The sequence below is a fragment of the Camelus ferus genome, chromosome 8 (genome assembly GCF_009834535.1).
Source record: "Camelus ferus isolate YT-003-E chromosome 8, BCGSAC_Cfer_1.0, whole genome shotgun sequence".
In the NCBI taxonomy this organism is placed as follows: domain Eukaryota; kingdom Metazoa; phylum Chordata; class Mammalia; order Artiodactyla; family Camelidae; genus Camelus; species Camelus ferus.
The window spans coordinates 34,940,472-34,955,690 of record NC_045703.1 but is presented as its reverse complement, the minus strand read 5'-3'; the positions used below and the strand labels follow the sequence as shown (position 1 = coordinate 34,955,690).

Genomic DNA, 15,219 nt, shown 5'->3' with positions numbered 1-15,219 from the left:
TCATTCGTTCAACAGATACTTATTTAACGCCTACTGTGAGCAGTTAGTGTTCAAAGGCTGGGCTACAATGGTAAACAAGACAGTGCCTGTCCTCATGGAGTCTTCTAGCTGGCAGCGGAGGGGAGAGGCCAACTAAGTAGAAAAGACACACTCATTTAGGAAAGATATCCACTTATTTGTTGTGTTACTCTGTCTTTTACAAGAGTAAGCAAATACTTGGAGTCAAGGAAAACACTTTGATTTTTCTATACAGAATAATGATGGGTTGGAGTAGAAATGAGGGTTGCTTTCTTACATTGGAGATTTGAAAGAAATCTGGAAGCAGAACTTTATGTTAAGATTATCTAGGTTGGGAAGATGAGGTGATCAGAGCTTCAGCTGGATTCTCCCGTTAAGTGTACTGCAGTTTACGGAATGAACTCTGCAGCCTGGCTGCTTGGGTTTGGCTTCTTCCTCTTACTAGCAGCGTGGCCTTCGGCACATCACTTAGCCACTTTGTGCCTCAGATTCTTCTTTAGTAAAATGGACAGTAAAAATAGTATCTACCTCTCCATGGTGGTGTCTGGATTAGATAAGTTGGTACATGAAAAGCACTTAGAATACTGCCTGGCACAAAGTAAGCAATGTAAGTATTTGCTACTGTCATTAGCATTCGAACCTGAGCAGTAATGAGCCTTTGGAGAGCTTGTCCTATGATCCTGGCTTGGTCCATGGCTTAAAGATGGGCCTCTGGGACTATGATAACTGCTGTCTGAGGTATGAGAGAGAAGACACTGGTGTTGTTCTTTCCTCTTTGAAATTTGTGTTATAGCTACAGCATTTCATTTTGTTTGTTTTGGTAATTTGGGTTGCAAAAAATGAGGATTAGGTACATTAATAGAGCTGCTGGTGGTGGGGGGGGGATGCCCAGTGTACAGGGCAGAATCCTAAGGGCCAAGCACATTACTCCGTGTATAACCCACTGCATCTCCCAGGAGGTACCTTTTCACAATGGTGAGTCTCCAGACTTTGCAGGTTTCATCTAAATGTTTTAAGTTTGTGTCTTGGTTTTCTCCTTTGGAAAGTGGAAGTCATGATTTTTCTCTACCTCATCTGAATGCTATGGTGCCTATATTTATTTCCTTGCTAGAATAGTAGAATTAAAAGATTTGAACTATGAAGGACTTTCAAAACACTTATGTAACTGAAGGAATTGGAAGCCAGACAGGGTAAGTTGCTCATCCAAGGTAATGCAGCTAGATGTGAGCATAGCTAGTTCCAAAATTGGATCTTTTGACAACTTTTAAATCTCATTCAGGTCACATTGCTTTCTTTAGAATGTCCTATCTTAATCAGTGTTTGCCCTTAAATCTCAGTGGTTTACTCACGTGACAGTTGCTGGATCATGCTCAGCTAGGTCTGAGGTAGCAGGCCTCAGTTCATCTCCATGCATCTTTCATTCTGGGACTCAGACAAAAGGGGAGGCCACTGTCTGGGCTGTGGTACTCTCCTGGTGGAGAGCAGAATATTGGAGAGGTGTGGGGAGGGGAAGGGGAGGACAAACTATTCAGACTATTTAATGCTTCTGCTAGGATGTACCGCATGTTGTGTTTGCCCCCACTCCAAAGCACGTCACACAATCACATCCAAAGTCAATGGGATGGGGAAGGGTGTTCCACCTATTGGAAGCCGTGGCAAAGGCCAGGAGAGAATGATTCATTGACATCATGTCTCATATAAGTAAATGCTATCAAAGAGCTCAAAATCCTAGTCGGAGAGGTACAGTATAAATACACAGGAACAACACTGTGGAATGAATTCAATAGCAGAAGTCGATGTACAGTGGGATACGAAGGACCAAGTGCGCTGCTCTGCTTTCTTAGGTCTGGAGGCGTAATGGAGGAGGAGAGCCTGAGCGGGGCCTTGAAAAATGAATTTGACTATGATATGTAAACAGAATAACATTCTAGTTGGAGCAAATAGTTTGTGCAAATGCACAGAAACAGGAAGCACCATGGTGCATTCAGGAAACTACAGATAAGTGTTTAAGCTTTGAGGATAGGGTGCAGCAGATAATCTCGTTAAGGCATGTGAACTTTAGGCAGTGGGGCACACTTGAAGATCTTTAAAAAGGAAAATAGCAGGTTTAGATTTGTGTTTTAGAAGACGACTCTGGTGGCTGTGGAAGATGGACGGTGATGGTGGAGACAGGGAAAACAGTGTGTGAGCTTACTGCAGTGGTCCAGGAGAAACTGAGGGGGCAGTGGGGAGAAGAGATTGGTAGGACTTAATGCTCAGTCAGAGATAAGAAGTCAGGAAGAGAGAGGACTCCAGGGTGACCCTCAAATCTCTAGCTTTACTGTCTGAGTATCAGGATGGCAGGATGGCCATTCACTGAGATAAAATATTCAAGCTGGGGAGGAAACATGGGGAATAAGATAATATGAATTAAGCTTTTGACTTGGTACATTTGAGGCACCAGCAGGGCTCTGGAAGGTGAGAGTGAGAGCAGCAATGCAGAGAGAGTACAGTCACCAGAAGCCAAATGTCTGCAGTGTTACCAACTGTGGGTTGTGAGAGCTGATATGGTGGTCCAGGTCAGAACCAATAGAGAAAGAGCATGTGCCGGCAGAGAAGCTTGAGAACTAGTAAGAATAAGAAAAATAGAATCATGGCATTAGATGGAGGAGTGTTCAACCTATGTTTTCCTTTAAAGCTGCCAGTTGCAGAAATAGACCTTCTCTGCAGCATTATCTCATCTCATGATTAAATAGTACCAATCAGCTTACTTGCTCCCAGAGCTGTAAGCAGTGTCTTGTGAGAACTGTCTAAAAATACTTGCTGTTGGCAATAGAAGGAGACAGTTGGTGGAGGGATTAAGAGTATGGTGAGGGATTCAGAATCTTGTTGCCTGGTTTTGAATCATAGAATGAGTATTCACCTGCTCTCTATCCAGGGGAAAATCACTTAATCTCTCTCTATACTTTAGTTTCTCCTCTGTAAAAGGATCAAAATAATAGCCATATCCCATGGGGTTGTTATGAGAATTAAATAAAATATTACATAAAAAGTACTAGTACAATGCTTGCTTAAGACAGGTGCTCAGTAAAAATCCAGTTGCTTTTATGTTTATGCATGAAGAGTGCACCTTTTGCATGGAAAGATGGAGGTGCTGGTCCACCTTGCATTGGAACATGTGCTTTGAACTGTTTTTTGGGAGGCAGTGATGAATCACTCTGAGTATCCACAGTTGTTCACCTGGTTCACTCCTGAACTAGTAAGAGTCATTAGGAAGATGGTTGGCCAGCCTTTAAAGTGCAAGCCTGTGACTAGGAGATTGTTCGTCGTTATGTGAAGTGTTTATTTGAACACGACCTGAACTATACTTGCTGTGAGCTGTGACAGATGAAACCATGTCTAAACAGACTTTTGTAAACTTCGTCTAATACTTGTCTGAAATAAACAGAACCATGTCTTCTATCAAGGGTCCTCATCCAATATGAAGACATTTCCAAGAATGAGAGCTATCTATTTTTGGAAATGCAAAGGAATAATGAGTACATTACCAATAGTTGTCTTGAATGTGTAAAAACAATGAAAAAATGGAAGGAGACAATGTTCTGCTATGAAAATCAATTAGCTAATACATGAGAAGGTCCTTTGTATTCTCACAAGAATATAAAAATTGATTTCAAGGTATTTCAATTATCATTCATTACATTTCTCAAGGACTTTCATGTTCACTCTGTTTAACATGTCTGCTAATTAGTGAATCGAGGTGCAGAGAGAAGGAGAGGAATTCAGGGCCTGAGGTCTTCTTCATCATCGAGGAGGCTTCCCGAGTTTAGGGAGAGTTTCATAGTGAAGGGGAAGACGGCATTTGAAAAGGCCTAAAACATTCTACTGAGAAATTAGTAAATTATTACCTGAAAACAAAACAAAACAAAACAGGAAACAGGAAATAAGTATTTAAAGGTTTCTATTATTTCTACCATCATTTGCAGGACACCCTAGAAGACTAGACTTGGATTCCAGCCCTGCAACAAGTAGCAGTTTATTTTGAAACTCTAGGTTCATCAGTAAAAGAGGGACTTAGACTGTCACCTTTAAAATTTCTTGTCTTACCCATATCATATTCTCCTTCCACTGATAGAATAGTAGAATTTGCAAAAACTGTTTAGTCTAATATTGCTGTTTCTGAGGAATCTCTTATAATTTGAAACTTCTAAGAGGAGCATCAAACCTCCCATGAACAGAAACCCCAGAGAACCAGCCTATTCCGCTGGGCAGTTCATTTCATTAGAAATTCTTTCTTATGTTTAGTAATGTGCCGTTTTATTTGATTATTTATCATTTCACTTGTGAGTATGTTTACTTACTTCTCTGAAAGGTTTTAAGTTGGCTTACATTGCTGATACACAGCACACAATACAGCTAAACATAAAACAGACAGATCAATGAAAAGGAACAGAGAAGTAGTTCTTGCTAAGCCTCTAATGGGAGATAATTATCATAGTTTAGAAATCAGTTTAGCCAGGGGCTCCCTGGCAGATAAGGCAGAAAGGGAGCTATATTGTGCTTCTCACTGGGCTATGTAAGAAGAGGTCCATTATGATTTTAAGCGTTACGTTCAAAGACAAATGAGTTCATGGGGGTCTTTATATAAAGAATATCAAGTATCATAATAGACAGTGTCATGAGCAATATGTATAGACATTCTTTTTGGTGGTTAGTTCTTATATTGCCTCTCTAAAAACAGGAAGCATTATGTATGTGTTTTTATTTTAAATTCACTATACTTTTATTACAGTTGGTTTGGAAAAACAGAGTGAGTAAAATACTCACAATTCTGCCAGTCTAACACAACTAGCATCATGTTGGAAAATTCAATCATCTCAGCCCTTATGCCATTATAGTTTTCACAAGGAACCTCAGTTGGGTTCCTTCTGCAGGAAGGGTCGCCAGGACGTGTGAGTGGCCAGATGTATCCATTATTATTCTCTTAATTTTGTATCCCATTTATTTCACTTAACATGTTATATATTTTTCTTGTTATTGCCTAATTTTTATGATTATATTTTTAAATTCTCAATTTTCAGATTTGTCATTTAATGCTGTAAAAATGCTGCACTGAACATCCCTATTGCTTTTCCTATTTTGGAAATCATCATCATCAGTGTTTAGTTTCCTGTACAAGTGCTTTTATTGAATTTCATGTTGTAAATGGGCCAACAGTAGTGGACATTATAAGAACCAGCCCTTTGCAATGTGTTGGTGTATTTCCTATTAAGAATGTTGACGAGGACGTTGCTCAGTACATTTTCTGTGTTTTCCTTTATGAGGACCTATGTGAGAAATTTCTCTCTCATTTCATCTCTCAGGAATAGTTGTATTGTGTTTCTTTTTTGGTTTTTTGTAACAGTTTGCTAATGTTTTCTTCAGGGAATCAGGTAACTCAATGAATGAGTTTCCCTCATGGTTGGGAGCTGCCAAGAATGCAGAGAGCCTAGTCTTTGGCACACATCTAGCAAACCTGGAATGGAATCTAAAGAATACCTTACATAAAGACTACCAGCCTTGCTCCTGGAGTCATCGCCCTTCCTTTCCTTTTTGTCCTGTTACCTTCATGCACTTATCTTAAATTTTATTTTATTTTGATAATTTATGCAAGCCTTTGGATCATTCCAGAACAAAGCAGAGATAAAACTAAATCAATGCATGTAAATACTTGGATTATTTTCTTAGGGTAAGTTTTGAAAAGTAGAAGCATTGGCTCTCATATCACATTAGATCTTAACCCAGTGAAAGATTTTCTGTAGGAAACTGAGATAATATAATCCAAGGATGTAAATTCTTGGTGATTAATGCAGATATAATAGTGAGAAGTTATAGTCCCAAGAAGAAAAAAGAGTCAAGTTGCTTCCCAGACACTTTTCTCTGCAATATCAGATGCTGCAAATGCTATTTTCATGTAGAACTGTGGTAGATGCTTTTCAATTAAATTATCTGACAAAATATTGAGTGTTACAATTATGTATTAATTAAAGTGATGCTCAGGCTTCATATCATATGTACAAACAACATAACTGACATTTTGTTCTGAAAATTTAAGAGCCAGTTTTGATAGGGGATTGGCCTGGTTTCATAAGGAGTTAGACCACAGGGGTCTTGAGGATAAGAACTAACAGTTTTCTCAAAAATAACATAAGTATCTGGATAAATATATGGTTCAGACTCATGATTTCTATGCTATAATATGGAAGAGATAGCTGATTTTTGTGTAGACGGTAATCGAATTATGTTGTCTTTGACTATGAAAGTACCTCAGCTGGTCTCCTGGACCAGTAATAATCCTGGAAGACCTCAGGACATGAGAGCTTTCAGATGTATCCTCAAATAGATTTTTTAGTAAGTTTTTTGAGTCACCTTGGTAGACATCCTCTTAATGAGTCTTCACTTAACTCAACCTACCAGTTTAATAGTCAAACTTACTGATCAATGTCCACAGAACACTGAATATGCCTCGCTGGGAGGCAAGTGCCCTTGGAGACTTACTAGTTGGGTTTTATCCATGAAAAGAGTTAATTTTGTCTGTTCCTTTAGCTTTAGTGGATTTTTTTCCCCAGAAGAGGGGAGAACAATTCTTCTACATGATACCACTGTACTATTTTGAGACAGATGTACTTTTTCCTTTCAAAACTACTCATACTGGAATCCTACTCTATTTGCTGTCAAACAAAATACAGTGTAAAATGAGTGTTTTAATGAGGGCTATAATATCTCAGTTAAATGTTATTTACTTGTTGGTGTTAAACTGTCTTAGCATGATTTCTGAAGCAATGGCATAGGAGAAATTATCATGATTTTCACAGTTTTGAAAGTACAATCCAACCTTCCAAAGAGAAACCAAATAAATAGGAGTTTATAGGTGCAGGAGTTCTTTCACACAGAATAAATAGAAATTTCTTCACTTAGTGTGTTTGGTGGCCACTACAAAATGTAGCCATTATTGTGCAAAGAGTGGAAAATTTTACTTTGAAAGTGGCTCTCCTTTGTTGACAATGCTATTTGATAATACTGATATCCTACTATAGTACTCACACACCACACATTTAGAAATATCTATCATCCTTTGTGAATAATGACACTCAAACTATCCCTGTGGGAGTACATAGATAAGATCATTATTCTCATTTTCTAGATAAGGAAACTGAAATGAAATTCCTTGCCGAAGGTCAAAGAACAAATCACTGGCAGAATAAGATTAGGGCAATGAGTTCTTGATTTTCTATCCTTTGCTCAATCATCTAAGTCATATTGTTTTACTCAGTATGGGAACAGATTATTATCAGTCACTAGGAATAAGGCTGTGCCCAGATGATGCCAGAAGACCAGCTGAAAAATGAAAATCTGCTCAATCAACTATTTGTTTATCTATAAAATGCCAAACTACTCATTATACTGATATTTTTTCACTGAGCCTAATAGGTTGTTTTCATGTCTTGCAGACACAGCCTCTAACTTAATGTTTATATTGTATTCTAAAGTTAACTCATGGAGGTTCTGTCTTTTTCAAACCTAATTTTGGAGTAATTTGGATTTCATACTTACTTAATATGTTCTGAATAATATGTTAGCCATGTGGTAAACTGGGGACAGAATTCTTTGAACGCACTTTTTGATGAAATCTCACTCCTTTGAGCAGTGGCAAACCATTTTCTATCATCAGAGACAATGTAAAATAAGGTCTCACCATTTGGGAAAAGCTGGGCTTCTGTGTCTGCCACCAATTACTTCTAAATGCATTTGGGCCTGGCATATAGGACTGAAATCCTAAGATTCCATCTGTATCACATGGCTTCCCACAGAATCAGTTACCTTGGAGGTAAAGGTGACCAAATGATCAGGTAACCAGTGCCATGGTCCTTATAGAAGGTCATGGGCAGAAACAGTTGAATTCTTTCAATGTTCAACAAACCTTTATCATACTCCTCACACACGCTTACCTACATCTCTGCAATATATCCTAATTTTTGGGCATGTTCTGGTAGATTCATCAATTGACAGGTGAGACATTTTGCCCTAGGTCAAACAGCATAAATGAGAGTCAAGATGTAAACTCAGGTTGCCTGGACTTTTAGTAGCTCAGTTCATTCAGTAGTGATGCTTCTAAATTTATTGATGGATGAGTCCATTATATTTTATAGTTAGCCTTCTATGTTTTGCAATTGAACTATTAAAATGCTTAGCTAATCTGAACTCATAGTAATTCACAATAGGAATGGCACAAGCATTATCATTCACTTATAGTCTGTGGAATTTAGAATAGGTTTGGTTCATTAGTAAAGATCACAGGGACCAGACAAGAGACAGGAAAGAATTCACAGAGAGAAAGCAATAGTCATTAGAAATGTCTGAACATTATGGTGGAACCATTTGGAAATTTGAAGATTTCTTAAAGCCTGCACTTCTATTTTAATGATGAAGAAATGGAGTCCCAGTGACATTGCCATGTTTTGATCATATACCAGTTAAATTGTAACCTGGGTCTCCCATCTCCCTGTCTATAGCTTTTTGTAGTTAACAAAATTACTTTTATTGTGCTTGACAGCTCTAGATGTATTGAAAGTATTGGTTTTTACAGTTGAGAGTTTAAACCTTTATCTACAAATAGTTGGCAAACATTTATTTAGGCTTTCTTTATAATCAATAGCAATTGCCAAAGCCATATCAATCATAGGGATTTGCATCCCTTATTAAGAAAATCACAAGGAGTATTTTAACCTTTCAGTCATCTATTGTCTTTAGTCTCTAGCTTGGAAATCATTAGGTCTTTTGTGGTGCGTTAAAAAGGAATTCCCAAATTTATGTTTAATTTCCATGTATCACTCAGTTTGGAGCCAGATATAGTCCTTCTTGATTAAAAAAGGAGAATTTTTTTTATTGCTTCCCATCATTTCCAACTATAGATCTATTGGCTTGCTAGACATCTCAGCTATAATTTATGTACTTTTCTTTTTGATAAATAGCAAAGCTTGAATTTTCAGGCCAATAATTTATATAAATTACAGGTATAATTTATTGTTAGCTACCTTTCTACTTCTAATATTTTTATTACTTTGTGGAGAAATGAATTGGGGCTAATATTGTTTATAGCTCTCCTTGTTTTTTTTTTTTTTTTTTGTAGTTAGCCTTTTAACCCATGTACAGGAATATGTTATGAGCCTAGCTCTATATCCTAATAAAACCCCTCTATTTGGCGATGATTATGCAAGGCAATTAACATTGCCCAAAAATTACAGTCAGTAGGAATGGTAATTTGACAGATCAGAAAGTACAAGGATGTGTTCCAGACACTAAAAAAATTGTAATTTAAGAACCTTATATTACTTTTGGAGAAGCTAAATGTACACCTGCTCTCTGTATTTTAATATATAGAACTGAAAGTAAAATATCTTCCTGTATGCAGGTGATATGATTTTTTTCAGTTTTATTGAGATATAATTGACAAATAAAATGAAAAGACATTTAAAATGTACAGCATGATGATTTGAAATACATATACATTGTGAAAGGATCCCCTCCTCACATAGAGTTAATTAACATATCCATCATCTCACATATTTATCTCTTTTTTTGGTGAGAACATGTAAGTTTTATTCTCTTAGCAAATTTCAGTTGTACAATACAGTGTTAGCAACTATAGTCACCATGTTACACACTAGCTGCTCAGACCTTATTCATCGTGTAGCTGAAAGTCTCTACCCTTTTACCAGTTTCTCCCTATTCTCACTCCCTTCCCCACCACCAGCCCATTTTTTTTATACTCTCTGTTTCTGAGTTCAATTTTTTTTTAAAAGAAGATTCCAGATATAAGTGACACTATACAGTATTCATCTTCCTCTGTCTTATTTCACTTAGCACAGTGCCCTCCAGGTTTATCCACATTGCTGCAAATGACAAATTTCCTTTTTTTTTAAGGCTGAATAATAGTTCTTGCTCCCATTCTTTTTCTCTCTGTATATATCTATATATCTATAACATATAGATATACAGATTTTGTTTCTTTGGATATATATCCAGAAGTGGGACTGTTATAGTAGCTAGCTCTATTTTATTTATTTATTTATTTATTTATTTATTTTTAGCTAGCTCCATTTTTAACTTCTTAAGAAACCACCATACTGTTTTCCACAGTGGCTGTACCAGTTACATTCCTGCCAATAACATACAAGGGTTTCCTTTTCTCCACTTCCTTGCCAGCCTTTGTTATCTTGTGTCTTTTTGATAATAGCCATGCTATCAAGTGTGAAGTGATAGCTCTTTGAGGTTTTGATTTGCATTTCCCTGATGGTTAGTGAGGCTGAGCACCTTTTCATGTACTTATTGGCCATTTATAGGTCTCTTTTTTGAAAAAAGTATCTATTCAGGTCCTTTGCCAGGTTTTTAATTGGGTTATTTGCTGCTTTTTTTTTTTTTTCAACTATTGAGTTCTACGAGTTCTTTGTGTATTTTGGATATTAATCCCTTACCAGTTACGTGGTTTCAAATTATTTTCTCCCATTCTATAAGCTGCCTTTTACTTTTGTTGCTAATTTCCTCTGCTGCAGAAGCATTTTAGTTTGATGTAGTCTCACTTGTTTATTTTTGCTTTTGTTGCCTTTGCTTTTGGTGTCAAATACAAAAAATCACTGCCAAGAGTGATGTCAAGGAGGTTACCTCCCTATTTTTAATTCTAGTTTTATGGTTTCAGGTTTTACATTCAAGTTTTTAACTCATTTCAAGCTAATTTTTGTGAGTGGTGTAAGATAGCTGTCTGGTTTCATTCTTTTGTATGTGGCTGTCCAGATTTCTCAACACCATTTATTGAAGATACTATCCTTTCCCCATTACTATATTTTGGCTCCTTTGTCATAATTTTGATATCCAAGGTGCGAACTGGGTAATATTTACCTTAATAGCTTTCCTGACTGAAATAATTCAGCATGTGCTATGATATAGCACTTTGGAGGCTTAATCTTCCATTTGTCCATGAACCGGAGCAAATAATCATTTTTTTCATATCCTTTTAAATCGATGTATGGCACACACAATAAAAGTGCAAAATTCATAAGAATTTAGTTTGGTGATTATTCACAAAGTGAATACATCCAAGCAACCAGCACCCAGTCAAGAAACAGAATATTATCAACATACCAGTCTGACTCCTAACATAGTTCTTGTTTTTAAATAATGGAATCATATTTTTGTGTTTATAAGATTCATTCATCTTGATATGTATATTTATAGTTTACTTATAACTCTGTATAGTATATAATAATTTATTAGTCCATTTTACAGTTGATGGACATTTGAGTCATTTCCAGGTTTAGGCTCTTACAAATAATGCCACTAAAAGCATTCTTATAGATGTGTTTTGGTGAATATATTGTGCATTTTGTTGGTTATGTGCTCTGGAGTGAAATTACTGTATTGTAGGCATGACTTGTTCAACTTTAGTAGATCATAACAGACAGTTTTCAAAGTGATTGTAAAAACTGCATTTCCATCAACTGTGTATGAGAGTTCCAGCTTACTCTGCTTCCTTGCCAGTATTTGATATTGTCTCTTTTTTGTTTGTTTTGTTTCATTTTAGCTAGCGATTGGCATGCCTTCAGTCAGGGTCCATGCTAGAATTGAGATGTCTTCTACTCAGTCTTTTTTCCTTTCATAAGAGCATTGTTCCAGCTTGGCTGATTAGTAAGCTTAAGTTTCTCTATTTAGCAAGGAATTCAGAATATCTATATTCCGGTACATGCTGCTCAATGCTTTTCGATAACTTTACTAAGTGAAAGAATAGGTGATGAAATGCATTAGTCAATATTTTAAATATAAGCTGCAAAAAAACCTGATTCAAACTAGTTTAAGCAAAAAAGGTAATTAATTCACTCTTATAGGTGAAAAGCCAAGCCTGGCTGGCTCCAGGGGCGAAGCTTCACTTTCCACATTGAGACGCTGCTTTCCCACTGAGCTGCCTCTCTTCCCAGCAAGCTCTTGCTTGTCAGGGCAAGCATTTTGCAGTAGCTCCAGACTCCCAGCAGTTAAACAGAAATGAATCCAAAATAACAACAGACTCTCCCTGTCTTCTTTGAGCTCTCTAACACAAGTCTTGGAATTGGCTCTGATTGTGCCTTCCTTAGCTCAGGGTTGGCACCAGGTCCCTCTGGACTGCAAGCTCTTAGAGGAGCAACAATTCTCTGAGGAAAATTGGGGTGCCATTACCAGAAGAAGGGACAATGGTTGGTGACAGGTAAAAGCAACAAAACATCCACTACATTGTCAGATAACTTAAAAAAGGGTATACAGTCTCTTTATTCCTCTAGATGCTACAGGATTTACTTTTGGACTAAGCAGTACTGCTGGAGAGTGGTATACATGGGCCGCATCATTTTCGGCTCTGTGAAATTGCTTTTATTGTGCTGTGCTTGGACATCCGTTGTTGGCCTGCATCAAGAAACAATATAATGAACGACCCTGTGGAATTCCTTGTATTATTGTAGGATAGTACTGAGAACACTGTTTGTTTTATTTCAGTGTCTATGTTATAGGATTTCATGGGAGAAAATTCTCCCTTGTCTCTCTCTGTGCCATAAAGAACTGTTTCTAAACACCTTTTATGATTTTCTTATGAATGCTGTGATTTGTGAAACTGTTATTTCCTTCTTTGCATGGCTAGAATGATAGAGTCAATTTTATAGCTTGTTTTAAACAAGTATATTAGGCCTCAAAGCATAGTTTTTTTAAGTGCTAACCTTACTTTTATTTTTATCTTATATTTCCTTTAAAATACGATTTCCCCATTCTTTTACTTTTTTATTCTGCTATATGTCCTCTGTAAGCTTACCGAAGTCTTTTCTGAAACAAAGTTGAGAATTAAATAGAACCTGTTAAAACTTTATTCCATGCATTGAAACTGTCATCACAAAATAAGTAAATCTGCTTCACTTTGGCAAGAAGTTTATTAACAGGACTTATTTTGGGTTCCAGTTTTACATGATGGGGTTGTGAAACACTACAGAATCAGAACACTGGATGAAGGGGGCTTTTTCCTCACCCAGAGAAGAACCTTTTCAACACTGAATGAATTTGTGAGTCACTACACCAAGACAAGTGATGGCCTGTGTGTCAAGCTGGAAAAACCATGCTTAAAGGTGACATGCTTTCAAGGTGTTTTCCCTTATTTTTGAAGTTAACTTTTTTCCTTCAGATATTGAATTGTCATGTGATATGTCAGTTCAGGAAAAAAAGGTCATCTGAATACCAAAAGAATGGATAAGCAAACTATATGGCCCATGAGCCAAGACTGCCCCACACTTATTTTTGTAAATAAATTTTATTGAAACATAGAAATGCCCGTTCATTTACAAACTGTCTTCTTTTTCCGCTATAACCGTAGAGTTTAGTAGTTTCAACAAAGACTGTATGGCCATAACTGTGGATGAGATAGAACTTCAATTTGACCTTGAAACTTGATTTAGCTAGGCAAGAAGGCAGAGAGCACTCCATAGCCATTTGAGGGAGGTATTGATTGGATGTGGGGTAGGAAAGATGGACAGCAAGGTGCCTGACTTAGAAGGATTTAGAAGAGCAGCTTGAAGAGGTAACGATACAGATTCTACCACAGTTGTTTTCCATTTTAATTAGAATAAAACATACAGTATTTTGTTTTTAAAAATGATGCCTCTTTTTAAAAGGACCTAGACTATTGTTTTCAGCCAAAAAAAAAATCTAACTTTTTTCTTACTGGTATTCTAATTATTCTGTGAAACAGATACAAGTCCCAGCTCCAATTGGCTTGTCATATAAAACTGTGGACCAGTGGGAGATCGACCGCAGCTCCATACAACTTCTGAAGCGATTAGGATCTGGTCAGTTTGGCGAAGTGTGGGAAGGCCTATGGAACAATACCACTCCTGTAGCAGTAAAAACATTAAAACCAGGTACGAGAATGAGAAGGGCAAACGTTAAATGCATATGTTGATCTTCCAAGCTCAACTTGCCACTGTAAATGTCCAAAAAGGCATGGGACAGCCAATGTGGGCAAATGTTGTCATCACTCTCTCTAGCCCAGGTGACCACAACCTGTGGCCGTGGCTTTAGAATGTAAAGGCAAGAGCATGTTACCGGGATCAGCCAAGTCTTCAGATGTCCCCAGCGCAAGATTTCAACAAAGCATCTCTTCTCTAGAGTTAGGAGTCATCCCTCCAGTGTTCCTCTCCCTCCTTTTCCCTAGCCTGATGCTAGGGCAAATGATGGCTTTACTCGAAATTTAAAAAAAAAAAAAAATCTGTGGAACCTCAGAGCTATTCAGGGAATGATTGTTTTATTAAACAATAACTGTGTATGGTTAAAAGGTAAAATGGTCTATTGAAAAGACTTCACACTTGAAAATTTAGGGGCTATTTTTTCTTCCATCTACCTTTTCCCTGTAGTGGAAATTAAAAGTATACTAAAATCAATATTTATTCAGCCAGACATTATTTCTCCCACTTTAAAGATGAGGTAAGAGAATTTGGAAAGTTAAGTAACTTTCCTAAGACTTACTGGTCATATGATCTTGAACAAATTTTTAAACTACTCAATGCTTCAGTTTTACCATTTGCAAAATAAAGATAATCAGTCCAACCTAGCAGGTTATTATGAAGATTAAATTATGTAATTATATGAAAATGCTTTGTATAATGGCTGGTTCATAGTAGTGACCAATAAAAAGTATAATGATAATAATAGTTATTATTATTATTATAAAGTCAGTAATCAGTAAGGCTAGAATTTGAATCCACATCTATTACTATTGCATTACACCTCAGGGAGGTGACATTCTATAAAAGCGCAATGTCACTGTAGTAGCCCTATATCTACTTCTAATACCATAGTAGCCAGAGGCTAGGATCTAGTTCTCTGGAGGACCTCCACTGTTTACCTAGTCCAGAATTCTTAGAGGTTTAGAAAGCCTCCAGGTAGCAAAACTTGAGTACCTGGTGCTACTATCTAGCAGTCTAGTGTAGCACCATAGTTCCCAAACTGTGTGCCAAGGCACATTGGGGCACCACAGTAAATTCACAGGGGTGCCGCAGGATATTTAAAAGTTTTGAGGTAAATATCTTGAATACTGCACAAACTGCTACACAGTAAGGTGGTTTGTAGTTTCAGCATTCAATCATGTTATATTCCTTTTGCTGACATCATCGCTTTGTCATC

General features: G+C 37.1%; 1 protein-coding gene and 1 long non-coding RNA gene across 2 annotated transcripts in view; one reads left to right on the top strand and one right to left on the bottom strand.

Moving 5' to 3' along the window:
* The window catches only part of FRK (fyn related Src family tyrosine kinase), an 82,009-nt gene that overhangs the window by 50,848 nt on the left and 15,942 nt on the right, over positions 1–15,219 (top strand). Inside the window, exons 3-4 of the mRNA XM_006193096.3 lie at positions 13,006–13,169; positions 13,790–13,958. Of these exons, the coding sequence (XP_006193158.1) occupies positions 13,006–13,169; positions 13,790–13,958 (333 nt within the window). The remainder of the gene's footprint in view (positions 1–13,005; positions 13,170–13,789; positions 13,959–15,219) is intronic.
* Positions 13,798–15,219, bottom strand: part of LOC106730757 — a 35,182-nt gene continuing 33,760 nt past the window's right edge. Inside the window, exon 3 of the long non-coding RNA XR_001367220.2 lies at positions 13,798–13,931. This is a non-coding gene — a long non-coding RNA (uncharacterized LOC106730757). The remainder of the gene's footprint in view (positions 13,932–15,219) is intronic.